The 19,276-nt window shown below is 40.0% G+C and overlaps 1 protein-coding gene across 1 annotated transcript; it reads left to right on the top strand.

The window, feature by feature from the left end:
- Positions 1-1,213: 1,213 nt before the first annotated feature.
- c13h21orf91 (chromosome 13 C21orf91 homolog) lies at positions 1,214-19,094 on the top strand. The gene is made up of 5 exons (XM_030438821.1): positions 1,214-1,343; positions 4,487-4,620; positions 13,556-14,059; positions 15,196-15,258; positions 16,304-19,094. The coding sequence occupies exons 2-5, from the start codon at positions 4,494-4,496 to the stop codon at positions 16,474-16,476; spliced, it is 867 nt and encodes a 288-aa protein (XP_030294681.1). The 5' UTR covers positions 1,214-1,343; positions 4,487-4,493; the 3' UTR covers positions 16,477-19,094.
- The last annotated feature ends 182 nt before the right edge of the window (positions 19,095-19,276 follow it).

Here is a 19,276-nt window from a genome sequence, read left to right as displayed (position 1 = left end):
CATAAAAATAAATTATTCTGATTTCATTTTCAGAGACATCAAGTTGGCGAATTACATTTATACATGAGACTTCTTTAAACAGCTTCTCAGGTCTCTTTGGTCATATTCTCAAGACATCTTTATAAGCTACTTGAAGTCTCCATATTTTTTTTCTGTGGTTTGACCACAAGTGTCCAGTATGCTCTGAACGAAGACATCTTCTCTTCATCTGTACACATACTAAACTAAGCATGAAAGCTTTGCTTGCACACATATCTTGCGGTTTTGCATCATCTGTCATGTTCTGTAATAAAATGACCAAAATGTTTAACTTTATCAGCGACCTCAAGATTAGAATCACACACCACAAGTGGTGATATTGTTGTTCCGGTTCTAGCTGTACTGAGTGTAATAAATAAAATTATGCAGTGTCACTGTGTTTTAACCATCGTCACTTACACTGAGTGACGATGGTTAAAACAAAACAAAACAAAACAAAACACTAATTAAATGCCCCATAATGTTGATAGTTCATAGTCAGGGATAGTGCTCCTGTATCTTGTAAATGTAGCCTACGTTGTATGTGTGTTTCATTTTCGTTTCGATTGTTTGTTTTGAAGAGATATTTGTTTAATGTATTAAGGGGAGATTTGGGTAGGGATTGGGTGCCATCGTCTTGAAATGTACTTCGAACATGTAGTTCGGCAGACCACTTTAAATGATGACTTTTAATCTGTTAGTAATTCAAAATGTTATCCTGATGTTATTATAGACTGTTCCTTTCGACTGTACGCGGGAATTCCCCACGTGTGACTTCGTGTGAGGGAGAACGGGAGCAGAACATGCCGACGTCGGAAAAGTCGTCTGGATTAAACGCCTTCGGCCTCGTATGACGTAATCAACAGGGGCAAATTAATTATTTATTTGCACTATTGTATCTGTTACTTCAGTTATACCCCAAATCCCAAGTTCCTCCATTATGTTATGGAAATGTTTTGATGAAGCAATGAGGGCTTACCTGGGTTTAACCGTAGGGGTTCTGTCACTGTTAGTACTGTCTGAAGCGGCTCGTGTAAGTAAATTAGAGCGTTTTATGGAAGAAGTACATATATTTCTCATGTGATTAATTAACAACCGTCGTTTGGGTTTTACTCGGGACAGTGTAGTCAAAAATGAAACTATTTATCAATGTTTTCACCCCTCCACTAAACTAGTGGTTCATTCCGCTGAGAGGGGAACGAGGTTCCTGTATCTGCTTTGGACTTACCGTGACGCGCTGATGGTTGTGTGCTCGCTGGAGCGAAGGAGAACCGAGGTGTCCGCACAAAAGGGATAGCTGTCCGAGGACGCTCTTTCACATAAAGGTGAGTTTAACAAAAGTGGCGTCCTGTGATACTGGCGTCAGCTCAGTTTTGTTGTGTGCCTCGGTGTGTAACATCGCCAAATAACGGTCACGAATCAGCCAGACCAGAGTAGTCGGAGGGATGCTAGCTTAACTTCTTGTTAGCAAGCATTTGTTTAACGGTATGTATAAAGACAGTCGGACCACAGCGAACTGCCTCGAGCCGAACTAACACTCCCCAGGTATAAGGGTATTTCATCTGTTGAAAGGAGACAATTCTCAATGGTAATGGTTAATCAGATATGTGAATCCAACGGAGTTAAAAGTTCAATAGGATTCCCAGCCTCGTTGTTGCTATCACTAGCTATTCTTCTGAAACACTGTGGAGTGTCCTCTAATATAGCTGGGTCTGGGCAATGCTATCGTGTCTTTACTCGAATGTCTTAGATTCAGTCCACTGAAAGGTCATGGATGCGGATAATGTAACCTTCAGTCCAGTTCAAGAACCCTCTCAGGTGTTGACGTTTGTCTGTTTCTTCGACTTCAGAGAGTTTCATATTCTCCAAAAACAACAGGAGGCTGAGCTCTCAGTATGACTCAGAGCTGTTATAACTCCTTCATGACCTGTAGCATCCTTGGCGTGATACCTTTGTGGCATGTCGCAAGAGAGGATGTCCGTGTGTGCCACTTCGGAAATGTTTTTCTCTAAGGGAATTTGTATTTTTTATTTGCTTTTCATTTTGTGGCAAAAGCTCTGGCATCTCAGTTGTTGGGAATTAATTTCCCCAAAGATGTCTGCAGCTTGAATGCCTTTTTCAAATGTGATTTAGAGCTGCAGTGATAAATCGATGAGCTGACTGCTAACTTAATCGCCACCTGTTTTGGCAATTGATTATTTGGATTGAGTCAAGGTGTAAGTTCTCTGATTCCAGCTTCTAAAACTTGAATATTTTTTTTTATATCTTTAGTCCTCAATGAACAGAATATCTTTGGGTTGTTGTGGCCAACGTCTTGTTGGGCTTTGGAATAAATTGATCAGCAATGTTCACCATTTTCTGACATTATATAGACTTAACAACTCATTTATAACCAATGGATTAATGTGATAAAGTATGAAAACTAGAATTTCCAGTAGACAAATTAGACTTATCCTTGTTACCTCGGCAAAGAAGGGTATGTGTCTGTTTCTTGGTTGGTTGGTTTGTCAGCAGGATTACACAAATTCTACTGAACAAATTTCCACAAAAAATTGCTGGAGGATGAGTCTTAGCCCAGAATAGACCCCATTAATTTATGGTGCAGATAGCGGATAAAAGGACAGACAGGAATTTTGTCTCTCACCTTCCTCGTTAAAGGGATAGTTTGGGTTTTTTGAAGTGGGGTCATATAAAGTACATATCTATAGTCGGCCTGTTCCCTACCGTAATTGCCGATCAGCGCAGCCTCAGTTTGGAGAAGCCGAGAGCCGCTCCAGCCCAGACGCTCAGCTTTGTACTGCAGTGAACGGAGTCCAGATGCAAAGCAAATTTTAACCATCTAAAACAAGGCCCACCTAAAAAAATCGATATCAGTTCAAGTGTACGTTATATAGAGAAAATTCACACCACTTCACATCGCCGTCAGACCGCCCATTCTTTTGGCATTACATTTTCTCAACCGTAGAACCTCCGTATCCCTACCGGTTAATACAGTGAAATACAGTGTGAGGCCCAGTTGCGCTAATGCGTAGGGATACGGAGGTTCAGCGTCAGCCCAGAATGTGAGTTATGATTGTCAGGTGGTTGGCATGACATAATTGGTTTAAACTGGTTAGAAAGCACAGGTGACATTTTGTTTCCAAGGACAAAGACATGACTGAATTGGATTTTGATATTAAAATACAATACAAAATACAACAAAATGTATTTGTTTTGTAATTCTTTTGGCATGGATTGATGAATACAGTAGGTGGACAACATGACTGTGGAGGAGATCTGAAGTGGTGAAAAGGGCATTTTTGATTTGATCTCTTTCTTTTTTATCAACCAATTACTCTTGGACAACACAATTGAGATAATGATTCCATCTGCATTATTTTGTTGTATTGTGTTGTTGGCTGTTACAGATTTGGTGATCTTAATTCATGGTGAAGCTGGTATGAGTGTTTTACATTTAGAGTACCGTAATACATGGTAGCTAGTTGATATTGAATTGGACTTGGTTTAATTAAAGGGGCCTTGGCAGAGGTATGCACTCTACTGAGTGCCGTTCCAGGTTCCCAAGCAAATAAGTAATTCTAGATAGAATAAATGGTGCACAGCTTAATATTCTGGTCAGTGGTTGCCTAATTGAAAGCACGATATGGTCTCTTGTGACATGATATTGCCTCACTGACACCAATATTACTAAAGATCATGTGGGGGAAGCCATACCACAGCAGATGTATATTGCTTTAGTCTCTAAAATGGTTCTGCTTTGTGTCCCTTCAAGGTTGTTGGAGTTTATTGATGTTAGCTGCAGAGCTGAGTAAATGTATTTCCCCACAGCCAGTTCTGAATATATGTCAGTTTAAATATTTGTACTTGGAATGACTTGCAAATAAGTAATTAAAAGCGATACTTGGGCATTGGATCATTTACATACTGTAAACCCAGGAAAGAGATGCACACAGCAGTAATAAGTGTTATTAGGCTAATCCCTCCTTTAAGTACATGACACCTTACATAAACCTAAGTCATCATACATATTGTGTGTCGTGCGTGTGAGTCCAGTCTTGCCACATATGCTCTTGTCCCATAGAGATGATAGTCGTTTTAAGATATAACTACAAATGCTTGGGTTGTTGTTTCTGTGCAAGGCTGATATCAGATTGTGTTTAAAACCATGGGACCTAATAGTATGTTGGCACAGTGATTAGACAGAGACTGTCCTGTTAAGTCTGTTGTGTAAGCAAGTAATTTATTCATAACATCACTGACTTAAAACATGTTTACATTGCCTCTTGTACTGTATTCTGTACCAAAAATAGTATGAACCAAAAAATATTCCCCCACTGGAACTACCAAAGCTGCATTTTTAATAAGTTTATTTGAAAGTGTGACCTAATTTGCAAAATAGTGCTTTTTGGTTGGTTTTGCAATCTCCTGGTATTTAACCATGTGCTCTCTTTCACTGTTTTTTCCTCAGAAGCACCATGGATGAAGAGGAGCAGTTCGTCAACATTGATCTGAATGATGACAATATCTGTAGTGTCTGCAAGCTAGAGACAGAAACAGGCACCTTATCTTTCTGCCATGTCTGCTTTGAACTCAGCATTGAAGGTAAGAGACAGGAGACGGGGGGACGTTTGAGGGGAAAGTGAAGCTCTTCACATTCAACTTATATATTTGCACTAGCTAATGTTTTCTGCAGGTTGCAGTAGGCAGAGCAGGTCATTAATGGTAACCTCCTTAGTCTTTTTGACTCCTGAACATTCACACACACTCACTTGCTAGTGTCTGTCTGATGGGACTCAAAATTAGAATTCAACTTAATCTCCAGCAGTTTCACTGGCTAACTTCGTAAAGCAGCAGTCGTATGTGGATAGTTCAGCACTCGTTTTTGATGATCACTTTCCATCATAGTGAAGATGCTTTTTCAAATTTGCGACGTCTTCTATGATTGCCTACAAAAAATTATTCTTTTATCCTCACTCGGAAAAACTTAGAAGATAGATGTGCAGGATAATGGGGCTGTGAGACCAAAGCCCCAATTAAAGCAGGCCACTGTGATTCCCCTGTTTGATGTGCCACTCTTACTCAAGAGCATGTGTTTGAAGCTTTTTCATCTCTTAATTAATGAGTGGCCTATTTGAAGAAGAACGGTAAATCAGAAAGGATTAGATATGCCTCTCATTTGGCACTCGTCTCATAGATGATCCAAAGGCTCATCCCTGCAATGGAGAAGTGTGTTTGTTTTATGTCTGTGCAGTAGAATTGTGTACGTCTTGTAAAACACTGTCATATCGCCGACTAAGAACTCCCAGAATGGTAGATCATTCTGTTGACAGCGGAAGATGCATATGCATATGCTATGCGTAGATGATTTATAGGTCTATTCTGTTATGGTGCAAGGGAACTGAGTGTGGGACGATGTTGATTAATCATCCTGTTGTTTGCTGTAAAAGCGTCTTCAACCACAGTCTCAGAAAAGATTTTTTAGAATAGTAAAAATATTAAAGTTGTGTTAGTAAGTGTTTGCAAGCTCATTAATCCTCATTCAGCAGAAAATAATCTTAATATGGTAGAGGGATGCAGCCTAGGTTTGCTGGACTATACATAGATTAATGTCAGAAACCTAAGTATAACATGTTTATTGAAATGAACAGTTGTAGTAAATGTTTAATCTGTATGATCTGTTGCATAAAGTGCTGCTTAGTTTGCCCAATCTTCTGGTGATGTGCATGCTGTTGCATGTTTTAAACCGAATACAGTTCTCAGGGTCACCTTTATCTTTGAATGCGGGCATTTATCTGTCGACATTCCACAAAGGCACTGGTGGCTTTTCCTGGCTCAGTTGGGGCTTCCATGCCTGCTCCATTTAATGTTTCATCCAGGAGATGCCATGTTCTGGTAAGAAAAGTCAGCTGATGGAGCATTTGCTTAAGTGCGTCCCCAAAGTTTTTCATCATTTTGACAAAACTGAGGCACCCTAAGTAATACTTCCCAAACTGCGTCATCATTTTGTGTTTCTTGGGGTACAGGTTCTGATGGAGCCTGTGTGTGGCAATGAAGTGGTTGTTATGTAACTCGGGGAGAAGAGGGGGTTTGCAGACAGGCACGTGTGTCTGATGCAGCTGAGCGTTTCATTGTTAAGAGGCGAGCTTGCCAGGCTGCATGTGGAGGCATGGGCTGATTAGAAACTAAGGCCAAGCCGTGTGCCTGCTGACTGCTCATGTAGACTTAATTGCCTCAGAACCCATTCATCCTGTGCCAGCCCTCATTAAAGAAGAAGAAGAGAACAGTATTTCAATCACCACATATGCGGACAAAGTGTACCAAAAATATGAAGGAGAGAGACAAGTCTTCATCTCCCTTTACACACACAAACACAACCTCCCGGTGCTTTTTTGTCCTAAACAGTATCATGCCATCTCAAGGGTGATTTGCTGCTGCTGAATATTCATAGCCTCTTTGCTCTGCGCTGGTTTTGAATATTTATTAGAAGCAATAGAAGCAGAATTGCCTCTTGGTTTTCTGAAACCAGTAGAATATATTGCGACGTAAAAAACAATGTTGTGTCGTATATAAAGTCCCTCTTTATTGACTACTCTCAAAATGAACTGAGTTTGAACAAAATTATCAAGTGACTTTATTATAAATTTTTCGGAAAATGTAATCAGTACACAAAAGGTAACGTCTTGCCAGAGGCCCCACACCAAACAGAATTGAAGCCTGTTGAAAAATACTTTTTGAAATCACAACTGTGTCATACATAAAGGCCCCATAAAGACTAATTAGCAACTACATTTATCAGAAATGTTTTGGATAATGTCATCTGCCAAACAAGGTTTCTGTACCCGGCACCACCAGGTGCAGGAGTATACATGACGGCCGTCTGTGACAAAAACATTGAGCATAGTTCGAAGCAGCATGAATGTTCCAGAAGTGCATCCTTTGTTGTAGTTCCAAGTGGTTGTTTCCTGAGGAAACTGCTTTGGCCTGTGTATGCTGGTTCCATCAGAGTGTACTGAATGTAAGGTTGTGTCTATTTATATATTGCTCAACCTCAGCCTAACTGGGCATTTCTTGCTTTCAGACCTTTCTTTTCTCTTTTCTTCCTGCACCATCTGAGCGTGGTGCTACACATGGTTACACAGCCTTGAGCGTCAACACAGTACAGCAGAGAACACAAGAGCTACTTGCAGTCACTACACCAAAACACCAAGACCCAGTTCAGCCTTTCTCTGGTTATTGTTTATCTTATGTGTAAGTGATGATGATGATGTGTCAAGTGTAAGGAATTGGTGAGTTTCATCGTTTTTAGAATCACGGCTTCTACATGACTTCTCTGAGTGACCTGATAATACAATGCAACTATGATGCCTGTATTACAAAAAACGATAAGACAGTGGTTCTGAAAGGTAGCCATGACAGCCAGACCTCCCATACAGCCTTGTTTGGAGATCCCGTAGTAGTAAAGACATTGCATGGCTGAAAAGTTTTTTATTCAGAAGTAAACATATGTCATCATTATATATTCACTTAATTGTTGTATATGTCATTCAACGTAGGTAGTCAAAAATGCAAAAGTCAAGTTCAAGGAATATATATCCAGCCAATTGGGGAGCGATAGATTACAAATTTTCAAACTGGACACCTTGAGCCTATGCCGGTTTTAATGTGTGCAGGTGTGTGGGAGTTACCACTCCACACACAAGTGATGGTGAGACTGGTCCTTTTTACTTTCCTGGAGATAGATAGTTGATTGTTGAGTCACAATCCTATGTTGTCAAATACTAATGCTGTTGGTTGGCAACCGACCCAAGCTGCCAATCCAGAGCGCCAGTATGGGTTGATCTGGGCATGAGACTCAACAATCAACTTACATTTAATTTCTTTAAAATAGCCTGTTATTCATTCATTAATTTACTGCCACAGGTTTTCGTGCTCCCTCTGCTTTCAGTATTAAAAGCAACAAAAATGGTCCGATTTGGTATACAGTTTAACATATTCATCAGACTTTACTCTCAGGATCTGAAAGCTCAGTGCAGCATAATTCAAACCCAGCAGGGCTTTTCTTAATAAACTGGCCTTATTGAATATGACAGGCTGTGCTGTATGAACACCTGAGAGATCTGACGCTAGTGAGTATGCGAGTTTGTAACCTCCAGCCAGACAGTTTCCTTTAATGGTCTTCTGGTCTTCTCTGGCTCCTCAGACAAGATGTCTGCTGAACTGCCAGCTCCAGCCAAAGCCCAGCAGCATTCCTTTATCTGCTTACATAATGCAGAGGGAATTTTTGCTGAGGCCTGGTTGTATCACCAGCTGGGTTTGCAGCAAAAAAACCAAACAGAAAATTCCTACAGTGAGAGACTGGAATGATGCAGTTAGTGCTGATTGTGGTTGCTGCTCTACTGGGGCTATTGTAGCATGCGCCTATAAACAGCTCATTCATTGTGGGTGAACTCTTCACCCTGGGGTGTAGAGAGGCCTAATTATGTTGCTTGCTGTGGTAGCTGTATATTTGAACACAGTTGGAGTCCAGAGCTTTGCTGAAGCTACTGTATGGTCCACTTTTGCGAGGCATGTAATTCAATGCTTGGTGTTCAATGGTTTGCTCTCTATGTGACTCTATTGTTTTGAATAAATAGGCCCTGGAGTTTATCTACTTCATTAGCCTTGCAAATACAAATAAATTGTCTCATGGGGTTTGTTCTGTTTTTTTTCTACAAATCTGAAATAGTTGGCTCTTTCATATCAGGTGTATGGAGCTGGAATTGTCAAAAAACATTGATTGTGATGCCAATCTCTGCAACTACTTTTATAAAGACAGTTACATTCCACCATGTTGGAGTGATGTACACTGATTATGGTAATGTGACAGCAGCCGCAGCAAAGGTAGCCCTGTATCTCTGTTACGCTATCAATTTACTGTAGGGTTTCATTTTATCTACCCTGTAGGATGCACAGGGTAGGATGTTCTGGATAGGACACACTAGTTAAATTCTATTAACACAGCACAACATAAAATAGGGTAGATGGGCAAATGTTAGATTACATTTGCAGTGCTTATTGATTAGCATTGGTTGGTCATGAATTATAGTTGTAATTACGTTATTATAATTGTCTGGATAGAGTTTATTCCTTATTTGCTGAAATAACAGTACCTTGGTGAATAAGCAAATTCCTGTTTTTGGTTTAATGTGTGGATGACTGAACCAACCATTTCAATCAGTTTGACTTTTGATACTGTTTTTTTGTGTACATTTCAGTGTGAAGAGAGCCTTGATACAAGGTGTCCCTCATCATTTGTTATCATGGCGTTCTTTAACTCATGAATATTTGCTCAAAACAATTGTTTCATCACTTTGGAGATATGGCTTGAAATACAGTCTTCTGCACTCTATCTGGAAGAGAAAACATTTCACTGACTCTACTGTGTGCAGCTGTACACAGCATCTCACAAAAGCTGCTGGTATAGCTTTGATTACTTTTATTTAAGGTAAAGAGCACACATCACCAAACACATATATTTGAAACGCTATAAATCATTTTCGTTCCTGGCACTTATTCAGAAGGAGGCTGGGTGTTTTACTTACATTCATTCAAAGATGACTGACATTTTAATTTGCAGTAATAATTATCTCATGACAGGCTGTACCTAGTTTATTATGACTGCACTCTGAGATTAGACGGATGTCGTTAAGCTATGCTAAATTTATATATAATGATTGACTTTTTTCTCTTTTTTACTAATCTGTGAATCCCCTTTTTAACTCACTTGGTAGATCAAATGAGACACTGTGAAATGGTAGCATTGCCAATATCTGCTTCTGAAATCACCACGTTAAGGCAGAAAGAAGTTGATGTGTGCTCATTGTTCAGTATTTGTTGGTTTCAGAAATACCCAGGTGTCTTCCAGACTGAAGTGTGTTTGATGAGTGTGGTTTCATACAACAGTGTAACAACAGTCTGTTGGTACTGTTGTGGAAGTTCTATGGCGGTGAACAGGTGGTGTGAGTTCACATGTCGTTGAGTTTCCTGTTCGTATCAGCTCTGTGTTGGTATCTAAGTTTGCCTGTGCAGCTGCGTACAACACATACTTCTAAAGTGTGCCATGCAGCTCTATCTGACACCTTACCCCTGATGACCTCTGTCCCACTTCTCCCAGTACCAGCTCTCAACATTCATCTCCTATGAAGTTTTTCAAGGATCAAAAGTCCTTTCACAGTACACACATACTGTTCAGAGCAAAAACAAAAGTCTGGAGGAGGTCACTCCAGACAAGACAAAAACATGTTACTTATTTCATTGCACATGAATTTAAAACAGAACGGTGACTGTCTTATGCTCTACAAAAATGCATGAAGGCTACGTACATAATTTTAAGGCTCATAACCTTTGCTATGCTTATGACAAGTGGCCACACTACTGCAGCATTTCCAAACCTCCTCTGAAATATTGTTTATTGTTTGAATTAACCTGTGCCACTGGATTTGTGATTTGACCGAGGCTCTGGATCTCCTGATTCTGGGGTTGAATAATTTGTATTTATATATTTATATTTTCTCTCAGGGACAAATGGTTAACAACTGAAAACTATGAACATCATCATGGTTTGACATTTCTCCCTCAGACCTAAGCATGTGTCTGTCCGTGCTCTGTCTTTGTTAGTTGGTTCACTGAACGACACATGAACTTAACGACTCCATCTTCACTAAAGAGCAGGGAAAAAAAACAAGAGCACTGGTTAATGTCTGTAGCAGTCACAGCTGAACAATGTTCATTCACCTCCACTGAATAGTCTGTGTGTGTGTCTGCGCTTATGTGGGCAGCCATGAAAGACAGTAGTGCTAAGCTGCTTAGCTGGAGTGAGGTCTTTGGCTGGTGGTGCACTGGCCTGGTTGTGGGCCAATGGTTTTCTGTTAGGCAAGTGGTAGTCAGTGTGTTTTTGTGGTAGCCCAAAGACTGTGACTGATCGGATTATAACATGGTTATTTGACAGGCAGAAATCTCCTTCAGCTATTAGTAAAGCGTCGACTGCTTCATTGCCAATTTAGTACACAAATATGCAGAAGCTAAGAATAGATCTCTACTCACATAGTTGTGTAATGGTCTAAAACCTTCCTATATACTGAGGCATATAAGATCCATTAATGCTGACTGTGCCACAGAAGGTTTGGAATATTTGCTGAAATCCTGAAGGCATACAGCAAGCTTTCAAAAGGCATGCAAGGACATGACATGGTACTGGAATATTTCTACAAAATTGTCCTTAAGCCGTAGGAAGAACTGCTTGTAGCCACCGCCATTCCTTTAAAAATGTGTTGTGTTGAATTGAATTGCAGGTCTCTTCTGTTCCATTTCTAACAAACTAAGTTTCTAACAGACACATTTCCTCTCCTGTTGTCAGTCTTGCTATTACTCTGAAATTAGAGGTTTAGAGGCCTCTCTCTTTGATTTTATTCATATTTTGGCTGAAATAAATTCTCAAATTGATTAAGCACAGTTTTTCCTCTGACTGTTGTTGTTGTACTGTAAATTACTACATCTGTAATCTCAGGGAAGCTTTGAGATCACAACTAAGACACTAATTTAGCATTATGTCCTGTATGTTATTTTAACCTGACAAGCCAGATGGTTTGCAACACAGAACCATTTGGTAGGTCGTCCTTGCAGCCAGTGTCTAAGGACAACTTAACAAATTGTTCTCTAAAAGGGCAGACACATTCAAACAATACTTGGCAGATTGGCTGGACAAAACATCTGTTTGTCTACCACAGGTTGACCTCATCCTATCAACCAGTGGAGCCATTTTTTTTTCAGACTCTTACGGAAGCCAGTCAAGGGAAGAGCATAAACATGTTTCCATTGAGAAAATCCTTTGGAGCTGTTCTTTGCTCATCTTTCAATGAAATAAACTCTCCATTTCTGATATAACTGACACTATGACAGCGATAAACTCTTTATGAACCACTATTGCTGTTTTTTAGTCAAAGAGTTTCTTCACTCACTAGACTTGACACCTGAACAACAGCCTTATCTGCTTGTCCTCATAGGATGCAGGTTGTTACGAACCACTGTGGTTTGACCACATCCCATTACTTGAAGCCTACCATGATGGATTTGTAAGATCTCATAATTACATGATCTTGTGAATCCAACTGCCACACAAGGTAAATATTGTTTAGGACCAGTCAGTTACAGGATGTCAGTTACTGACCTTATTGGAATTGGCTGTTACAACCCTTTGAAACTGAAACCCCAAGCAGGGGTGTGTGTGTGTGTGTGTGTGTGTGTGTGTGTGTGTGTGTGTGTGTGTCTGTCTGTCTGTCTGTCTGTCTGTCTGTCTGTCTGCATGCAACATGCACGCTAAGTCATTGTGTGTACTGTGATCATGTGTTAGTAATGACTTGTGGTTTCCTGTGCTCAACTGTCTACTGGAAAATACTGAGAGCGGCGTGCCAGGTACACCAAACCAAACAAGCTCTTTAAATCTAGAAGGACAACAGTGACTAATCTCCTCACCTCAGGCTCCAACACGTACGCTTGTCAGCTTAGAAATTTAGGCCGTGAGAAGAAGGCCATCACACGCCTGTGCAGCACACTCTCACTTCAACCTCAGCTGTTACCTCTTGCACACACAGTTTTCTCTCTTGTTACCTCTCACCTACAGCTTCAATTTGTTTATCAAGTTCTGGCCCATTTATCTCAGAGCTTATTTTAATTTTGCTCCACTTGCTACGTGTTAATTTCCTCTGTGCATGCTTAAATGGCTACAGTGTGACCTGTTTTGACTGGATCCAGGAAGCATTACTTTCCTTCCTAATAGAGGCACTGCCAAGGATTGTAGTCTTAATTATAGAACGTCAGCCCAGAACTCAGTTCCTGCTGACCCCTTAGATGAGAAATGTGAATGTTTTGTTTTGTTCATCCTCTGTTAAAACTGGCACACATATGTATATTATTTTCACCCAGTATAAACAATACGACAAAGTGACACCCTTTTGAAAAATTGTATTTATGTATTTATTGCTGTTTGACGTACAGGTATTTTTAAAAAACGGATGACGTAATGTAAATGACACGCTGCTTCAAATAGAAAGAGACCACCTTGTGCACCTTCCTCCCTTCTGTTTCTCAGTCAAAATGTTCCAAATATGCTTTATGTGTTGCATTGAGACTGGGTTAATCTATTATCCCTGCTATCTCAACGCTCTGCTGGCTAATCCACCGCACACTAAGCAGCTTTCACAGAGAGATCGCGATGGGTCAATCTGCCAGTTTTAGCTTGCTTTCATACTAGTTAACATTTAGTTGCAGTGGCAAGTTCAGTAGGTCAGTATTGAATGTCTCCCTTCCTGCTTAGATCACTGCAAAACTTCTTAACAACTGTATGTTCTTAACAAATATGTGTTGATCAGTTAGGAGGCTGTATCTTGGACTTCACTGCATGTTAGCAATAACTTTATCAATAGCTTTGTCCCTGTAATTGTAGGATTTAATTGTATTTGACCTATTAACTCAATATTTTTTTTTGTCCATGTGAACGCAGGTGTCTCCTCTGCTACATTGCTGCACTCAAAGTCCCTGCGTGGCCACAGAGACTGCTTTGAGAAATGCCACCTCATCGCCAACCAGAAGCTGTCACGTTCCAAGGTCTCCCGAAGTGCCTACGAGGGCATGAAGTTGGCCCTTAGCCAGAAACTGAACCGCATCATCCAGTATGCCCAGAACAAAGACTCAGTCTCCTCCAACGGTCCCAGCAGACGGGGGTCCAAGCTTCTTTGTTACAGCCAGCAGAGTGACTGCAAGCTGCTTCCCCAGTCGGATGCCCAGGTGCCCCGGTACACGCCCTGCTGGGACAGGGGCAAAGCAACTGGGCTGCCTGACTACGCCATGGGGATGCTGGAATGCCACACAGCAGAGGAGCTCGGTCTCCTGCAAGAGTCACAATCTGATGTTTGGCCAGTTGACAGCAGGAAAGGTCTTCACAGCCGTAATCAGTCGTCAGGAGGACAGCCACAGCACAGACACCAGGGCCACAGCAGAGATGAATGTGAGATCACCGAAGTTGTTTTTACCTCCTTACCTGTAACTTAAGTGTGTCACAAGGTTGATTTCTTTAGTTTTCTTCTTTTGATGGAAGAATAGACAATATGTCATCTTCTTCTCTCCTCTGCCTTAACTTGTTTAATGTGATCTCTTTGATATCTCAAAATTCTCTGAGCCCTTTAAAAGCAACCTGGAGAAACAACATGTCCTTGGCTTTCTCGTGTCTCTTCACTGCTAAAGCTGCTCATGACTACAGATTATGTGCTTTTAAATGAAAGCTGACAGGCATTTCAGAGGTACGAGTGCACTATGTGTGCATGGTCCTACATTAGCTCATCATTAGCCTAGCGATACTCTAAAGTGTGCAACCTGCAAATGGATAGGAAACTAATACTGCAATTTTACATACATTTCTATCGTTTTTTTAATAGCTGGTTATTTGCAGTGATGGCTCTTTGTTCTGTCATAAACGGCTCCAAATTGTCTTGCAGCATATGAATGAAATAACGAAAATGAATCATTCCTTCTGATGTTGCTCAGAGTGTACACATATTAATGTAATTTTTTGTTAATGATCCATTTATTTATTTTTTCTGACTTTGTCTACGCAAAAGGGTAAAACTGTTTAAAATCACCGATACAACATTGAAATGCAGACAAACTGACAGTGTAGTTTATCAACATAGTGTTCTGTTTTCTGTTGTCAGACAGCATGTCAAATATATTGACTATGTTGACCCACAGTCATTACGAAGCTGCTGAGCTGAAGATAAAATCATTATTTCACATTATTGACATTGTCAAACAAAACGAACCAAAACACAGGTTAATGGTAGCAGCTATAATGACATTTAAAATGAGTAATGACAGAGTGGATTAGAAGCAACAAATGGTATTCATATCCAAGAACAACCACAAAGCATCTGTCAGCACATCTAAATGAGCTGCTGTATTTGAGCTTGCTAAACACCAAAAACAACTTTAAACTATGTGATAAATGTGTTTGCTGTAGAACAGATGCTCCACTTTGGAGAGGTTTGCAGTTGACATGGGAACTGTTACCGGGCCGCAGTGCAGCGTAAAGCTTTGCACATTGAGTGTGATTTATGAAAACAATTTTTTTTTGTTTGTTTGTTTTAGTGACTGGAATGAGTGTGGACGAGCTCCATCAGCTGAATGCCCAACTACTGATGCAGATTCAAAGTAAGTGTTCTTCACTGACATTCTGTTACGTTCATCAGTCTGAATCATCACTCTTTAAAACTGAACATGTTTGTCCTCTTCATTCTGTAATCCTAATCTCTGATAAATCCCCATATTAGATTGTTGGTACCCTCAGGAAAAAGGCGGCATTAGTTTAAAAAAAGGAGGTTTTCTTCCAGCACACACGGTCTGAGTCTCACAACACGACACTCCATAAATCAGGGGCGAACATTCACTGCAGGGCTTCTCTAATCAACACATCATCTCTGTCCATGTGACCAGCTGTGTTGAATTGGGCACTGTGTGGTGTCACATACCCATCCTGTCTGTTCACTACATTCTTAGATGCGTCAGTTAGACCTATTGTTTTACACACATAGTAACAGCTAAGATACACGCATCTCATCTCAGGCAAGCTCTGTCTGAACCTCGGTATGGTCAAGTACCCACTCGAGTCGACCATGGGGCCATTACAGAACATCGTAGTAAGGCTTTTGGTACACTCCTCTTTAATTGATATACCCCCAATCATCATTAAACAGTCTTGATATTTTTATCGTGAGCCAAATTGTTACTCTGGCCAGTGTCAAGAGGGAAATTACATGAGCTAATGTGAGATTTCCTCTAAAGTGAAGTCTAGTGGGTGCCTGCTCTTCACATTCTTATTGACCCTTCACAAGCAGGCTGTACTACACATTTTGATTACTTTGCTCTGAACAGAAAGGAAGGTTATTGCTCATCCTAAATTATTTAGGAGGATCCCACAAGACCAACACTTTGCTAACCTACTTTGTTATATTGGAAATGTTTCCAAATAATTGTTCCTCGGCTGCATAACGCTGAAATCCTTGACTGAAGCTTGATATTTCTTTCGTTGTCGTGGGAGTATGTTAACAAATGCATTTTCTGTCACGATATCTTTGCTCTCTGCTCCTTTATTAATCTGTTATTGATTTTCATTATTGTGTTTGTTTGTGTATAAGTTGACCTTGTGCGCGAATGAAACCACTGATTCCAATCTCCTGCCTTTCTCTCCCTGTTACAGAGGTCTTTGAGGAGCTGACAGTGGCTGTGCAAGAGAAAGACTCATTGGCGTCAGAGCTGCATGTGCGTCACATCGCCATCGAGCAGCTCTTTAAGAACTGTGCCAAGCTGCCCTGGCTGCACATTAGCAGGGCCGGGGTCAAGGCCAGCAACAGCAGCAGCCCTGTGGAGTGAGGTGCTGCTGCTGGGAGGAAGCTAAGACACACTTGAACATGGTGGCTGCAAGCTCAAAAGGCCTTTATGTATACTGAGTGACTTTTACAACACTATGGTGACGCTGAGTGTTAGATGTGCATTAGAGCAGCATTAAGGGCTCGGTTGACATGGCCGCTGTGCTCGTGGTTGCAGTGATGATGCAAGGATTAATGGTGGTTTGCAGTTTTAAACAAATTGCTGGTCTGGCATGTGACCTGAATTCCACCCAACTCATGTACCCAGGATGCATGTTAATACCCGCCCGGTGAGACAGGGCTCAGAGTTTCCCAGCCCGGGAACACTATGACAAAATGTCCTTGTTGGACATGATCCTTAAAGAATATGTTTTAAAATTGACCTTGATGCAGACTAAGTAAACTGTGTCCTATAATTTTACATAAATGATTGCTCCTGGTTTTATTTTCATTTGTTCAGTCTGCTTTCAGATGCATCAGTTTTTATGGTTTTCATTTCCTGTAGATACATTTTCATTTCATTTCATTCAAATATGGGTTTAGCACTGCTTAATACTCCTCCATATGTTATCTGATGGTTCCCTGTAGAGTGTAGTCAGTTACAGTATTTTATTAAATGGCTTGGGTGAGTACTTGATGCAGAATACCTGGACAATGTCTGCCATATTAATACCATCGGGCAATGCCAGCAGTAGTGTTTGATTATGTAAAGCATTATCAAGGTTTAAGCCTGCAGCAGCACACTGGCAATATAATGGCTTGAAACATGAATTTTAGAGTTGCCTTCAAACTGCCCCAATTAGATGTTATAGATTTGGGAAAAATGTGATCCAGTGAAGTCTGCCATTTTGTAGATCAGGTAGATTCAACACAGTTTGCTATATCTCCTGGGGAAATTACAAGTAATTATACGCGCTATCAGAGCGTTGATAAATGTATTTCAAACACAAGAAAAAAATGTGCCACAATAATTCATATTTGAATGTCTAATCTAAAAAGAGCATGGGCAAGTGCATGAGACACCCAAAAGTAGCCTAAAGCATCAATGCAATAAAGACAAATCAGAGTGTAAAAGTAAAGTTTGTTTGTGCCGATGATGATGTCTATTCTGGGAGTGTCCATGAACTCATACTTGTTGGCAAGCAGCAAGTGGAAATATCATTATGGAACGTTATTAAATATCAGTTAGTAAACCCTCTTTCAGTTAATATACTCACTTAAAGGGGTTTTTCTGTTTGTTTCTTTTTAATCCAGCATTAGTGTTTATAGTGACTATAGATTATTGCTGGTGAGATTTACTTGATATCGAGTACAGAGCTGTTCATTGCAGTCAAGCACAAACCGTACTTATGGCTATACACTGAAAATGGGAAGATGCAACAAAAGAAAAAGAAATCTAGCTGCAAACCAAAGTCTGTATTTGTTCTGTTTAACATGTGAACTACAAGCATTTGACTTAGATTTCCATTAACAGAGGAAGAATGCAATACCAAAATGAATTAAAACATATGTGGCTTAAAGATTTTTTCTTAAAGATGTTTGGTTCAGTGTATGTAATAATGAACCAGGGATTTTTACTCCAAGTGTTGATGTGGAAATGATTTGTTCTCAAGTTACAGAAGGCGTGTGTGTCATGATGTTTTATTTATATTTGAAAGTTTTACTTTCCTGTGCATTGTTAGCTTTTGTTGCTCTCTCTCCTGTACTGATGTGTGAGAGCTAAGTTGATGTCACAGCAATACAAACAGGATAGTCTAGTCTTCTGTGCCTCTGGAGGTCCCTGATTTTTGAACAAAAGGACACAAAGAAGTTGTAGAGGATGGTATTGAAAGTCAGTGTTTTAAGCCTGTAATTGAACTTAGTTTATTATTCAGGAACCCTATGCAAGAAAGAGACAAATAAATCAGAAGCCTTATAAAGTAGAAAATATCTTTTAAGATTATTGGTTATCTGAGTTTTCCTCAGAGGTCACAGAGCTACTCAAGTATAATAAGCTGGGGAAAAGTCAAGGTTATAATCAGACTGATGTTTAGAGAAACTCAGCATTGTCAGTGTATCACTTTTGCGCTCTCTTTGTAAGAGATTAAATGTATTTGACCCCTTTTTAGGGTTTAAAGTTAAAAGTTTTAGCTCCATTTTAAATTTTATCTTGGTTTTATTTGGATAACTGTGTTCAGTGTGCTTGAGCGTGTGTGACAGTACTCAGATTTCTGGTCCTTAACGCAAATTTTCAGTCTTCAGTTGTGTGTTTTTTTTATTTGTGTTATGATAATGATTGCTGTGTGTTTTTGTATACTGTGGAAACGTGGCTGGGCCTATGCCTCCGCTCAGCAGAAAATTCAGGCGGCTGCCTGGTTTTGGTCGTCTGTTTTGGCAGTCTCATTATCATTTACTGGAGATGTAAGCATACCTGTTACACTTCCACCTCCTACCTTTAGACTTGACTCTTTGTTCATTTGTTTTCTAATGTGGAACAAAGCTGCATTTGTGTTGTGTGATGTTTTACAATCTATTTATTCTGTGTGTTCATGGACCTTTCAAAGGCTATGTGATTTGTGCTTAAGTGACCGTTTGTATTATTTTGTAAAATATTTCAATAAAATCAAATTATTTTTTACTACACATGTTGGTATCTTCCTGATTTTCCTGGGACAGGAAAGGTTGGTGTCAGCAATGTGGGGAGATAATTCATATTTCCTATATATAATATATTCCTATATTTGTTGAATGAATCCCCACATGGGTACAAGAACAAAAAATCAAAATCTAAAAATTAATTAAGAAGGGAAACATAGGACCTTCTC

The sequence above is a fragment of the Sparus aurata genome, chromosome 13 (genome assembly GCF_900880675.1).
Source record: "Sparus aurata chromosome 13, fSpaAur1.1, whole genome shotgun sequence".
NCBI classification, from domain to species: domain Eukaryota; kingdom Metazoa; phylum Chordata; class Actinopteri; order Spariformes; family Sparidae; genus Sparus; species Sparus aurata.
The sequence above is the reverse complement of the archived record's forward strand: the minus strand, read 5'-3'. Positions and strand labels throughout refer to the sequence as shown.

What these genes read in the sequence shown, in the direction of transcription:
- c13h21orf91 (XM_030438821.1), top strand. Translation starts at nt 4,494, where the DNA reads ATGGATGAAGAGGAGCAGTTCGTCAACATTGATCTGAATGATGACAAT. An exon ending in CTTTGAACTCAGCATTGAAG is followed by an intron (nt 4,621 to 13,555) that starts GTAAGAGACAGG and finishes ATGTGAACGCAG; the next exon opens with GTGTCTCCTCTGCTACATTG. An exon ending in GGGCCACAGCAGAGATGAAT is followed by an intron (nt 14,060 to 15,195) that starts GTGAGATCACCG and finishes TGTTTGTTTTAG; the next exon opens with TGACTGGAATGAGTGTGGAC.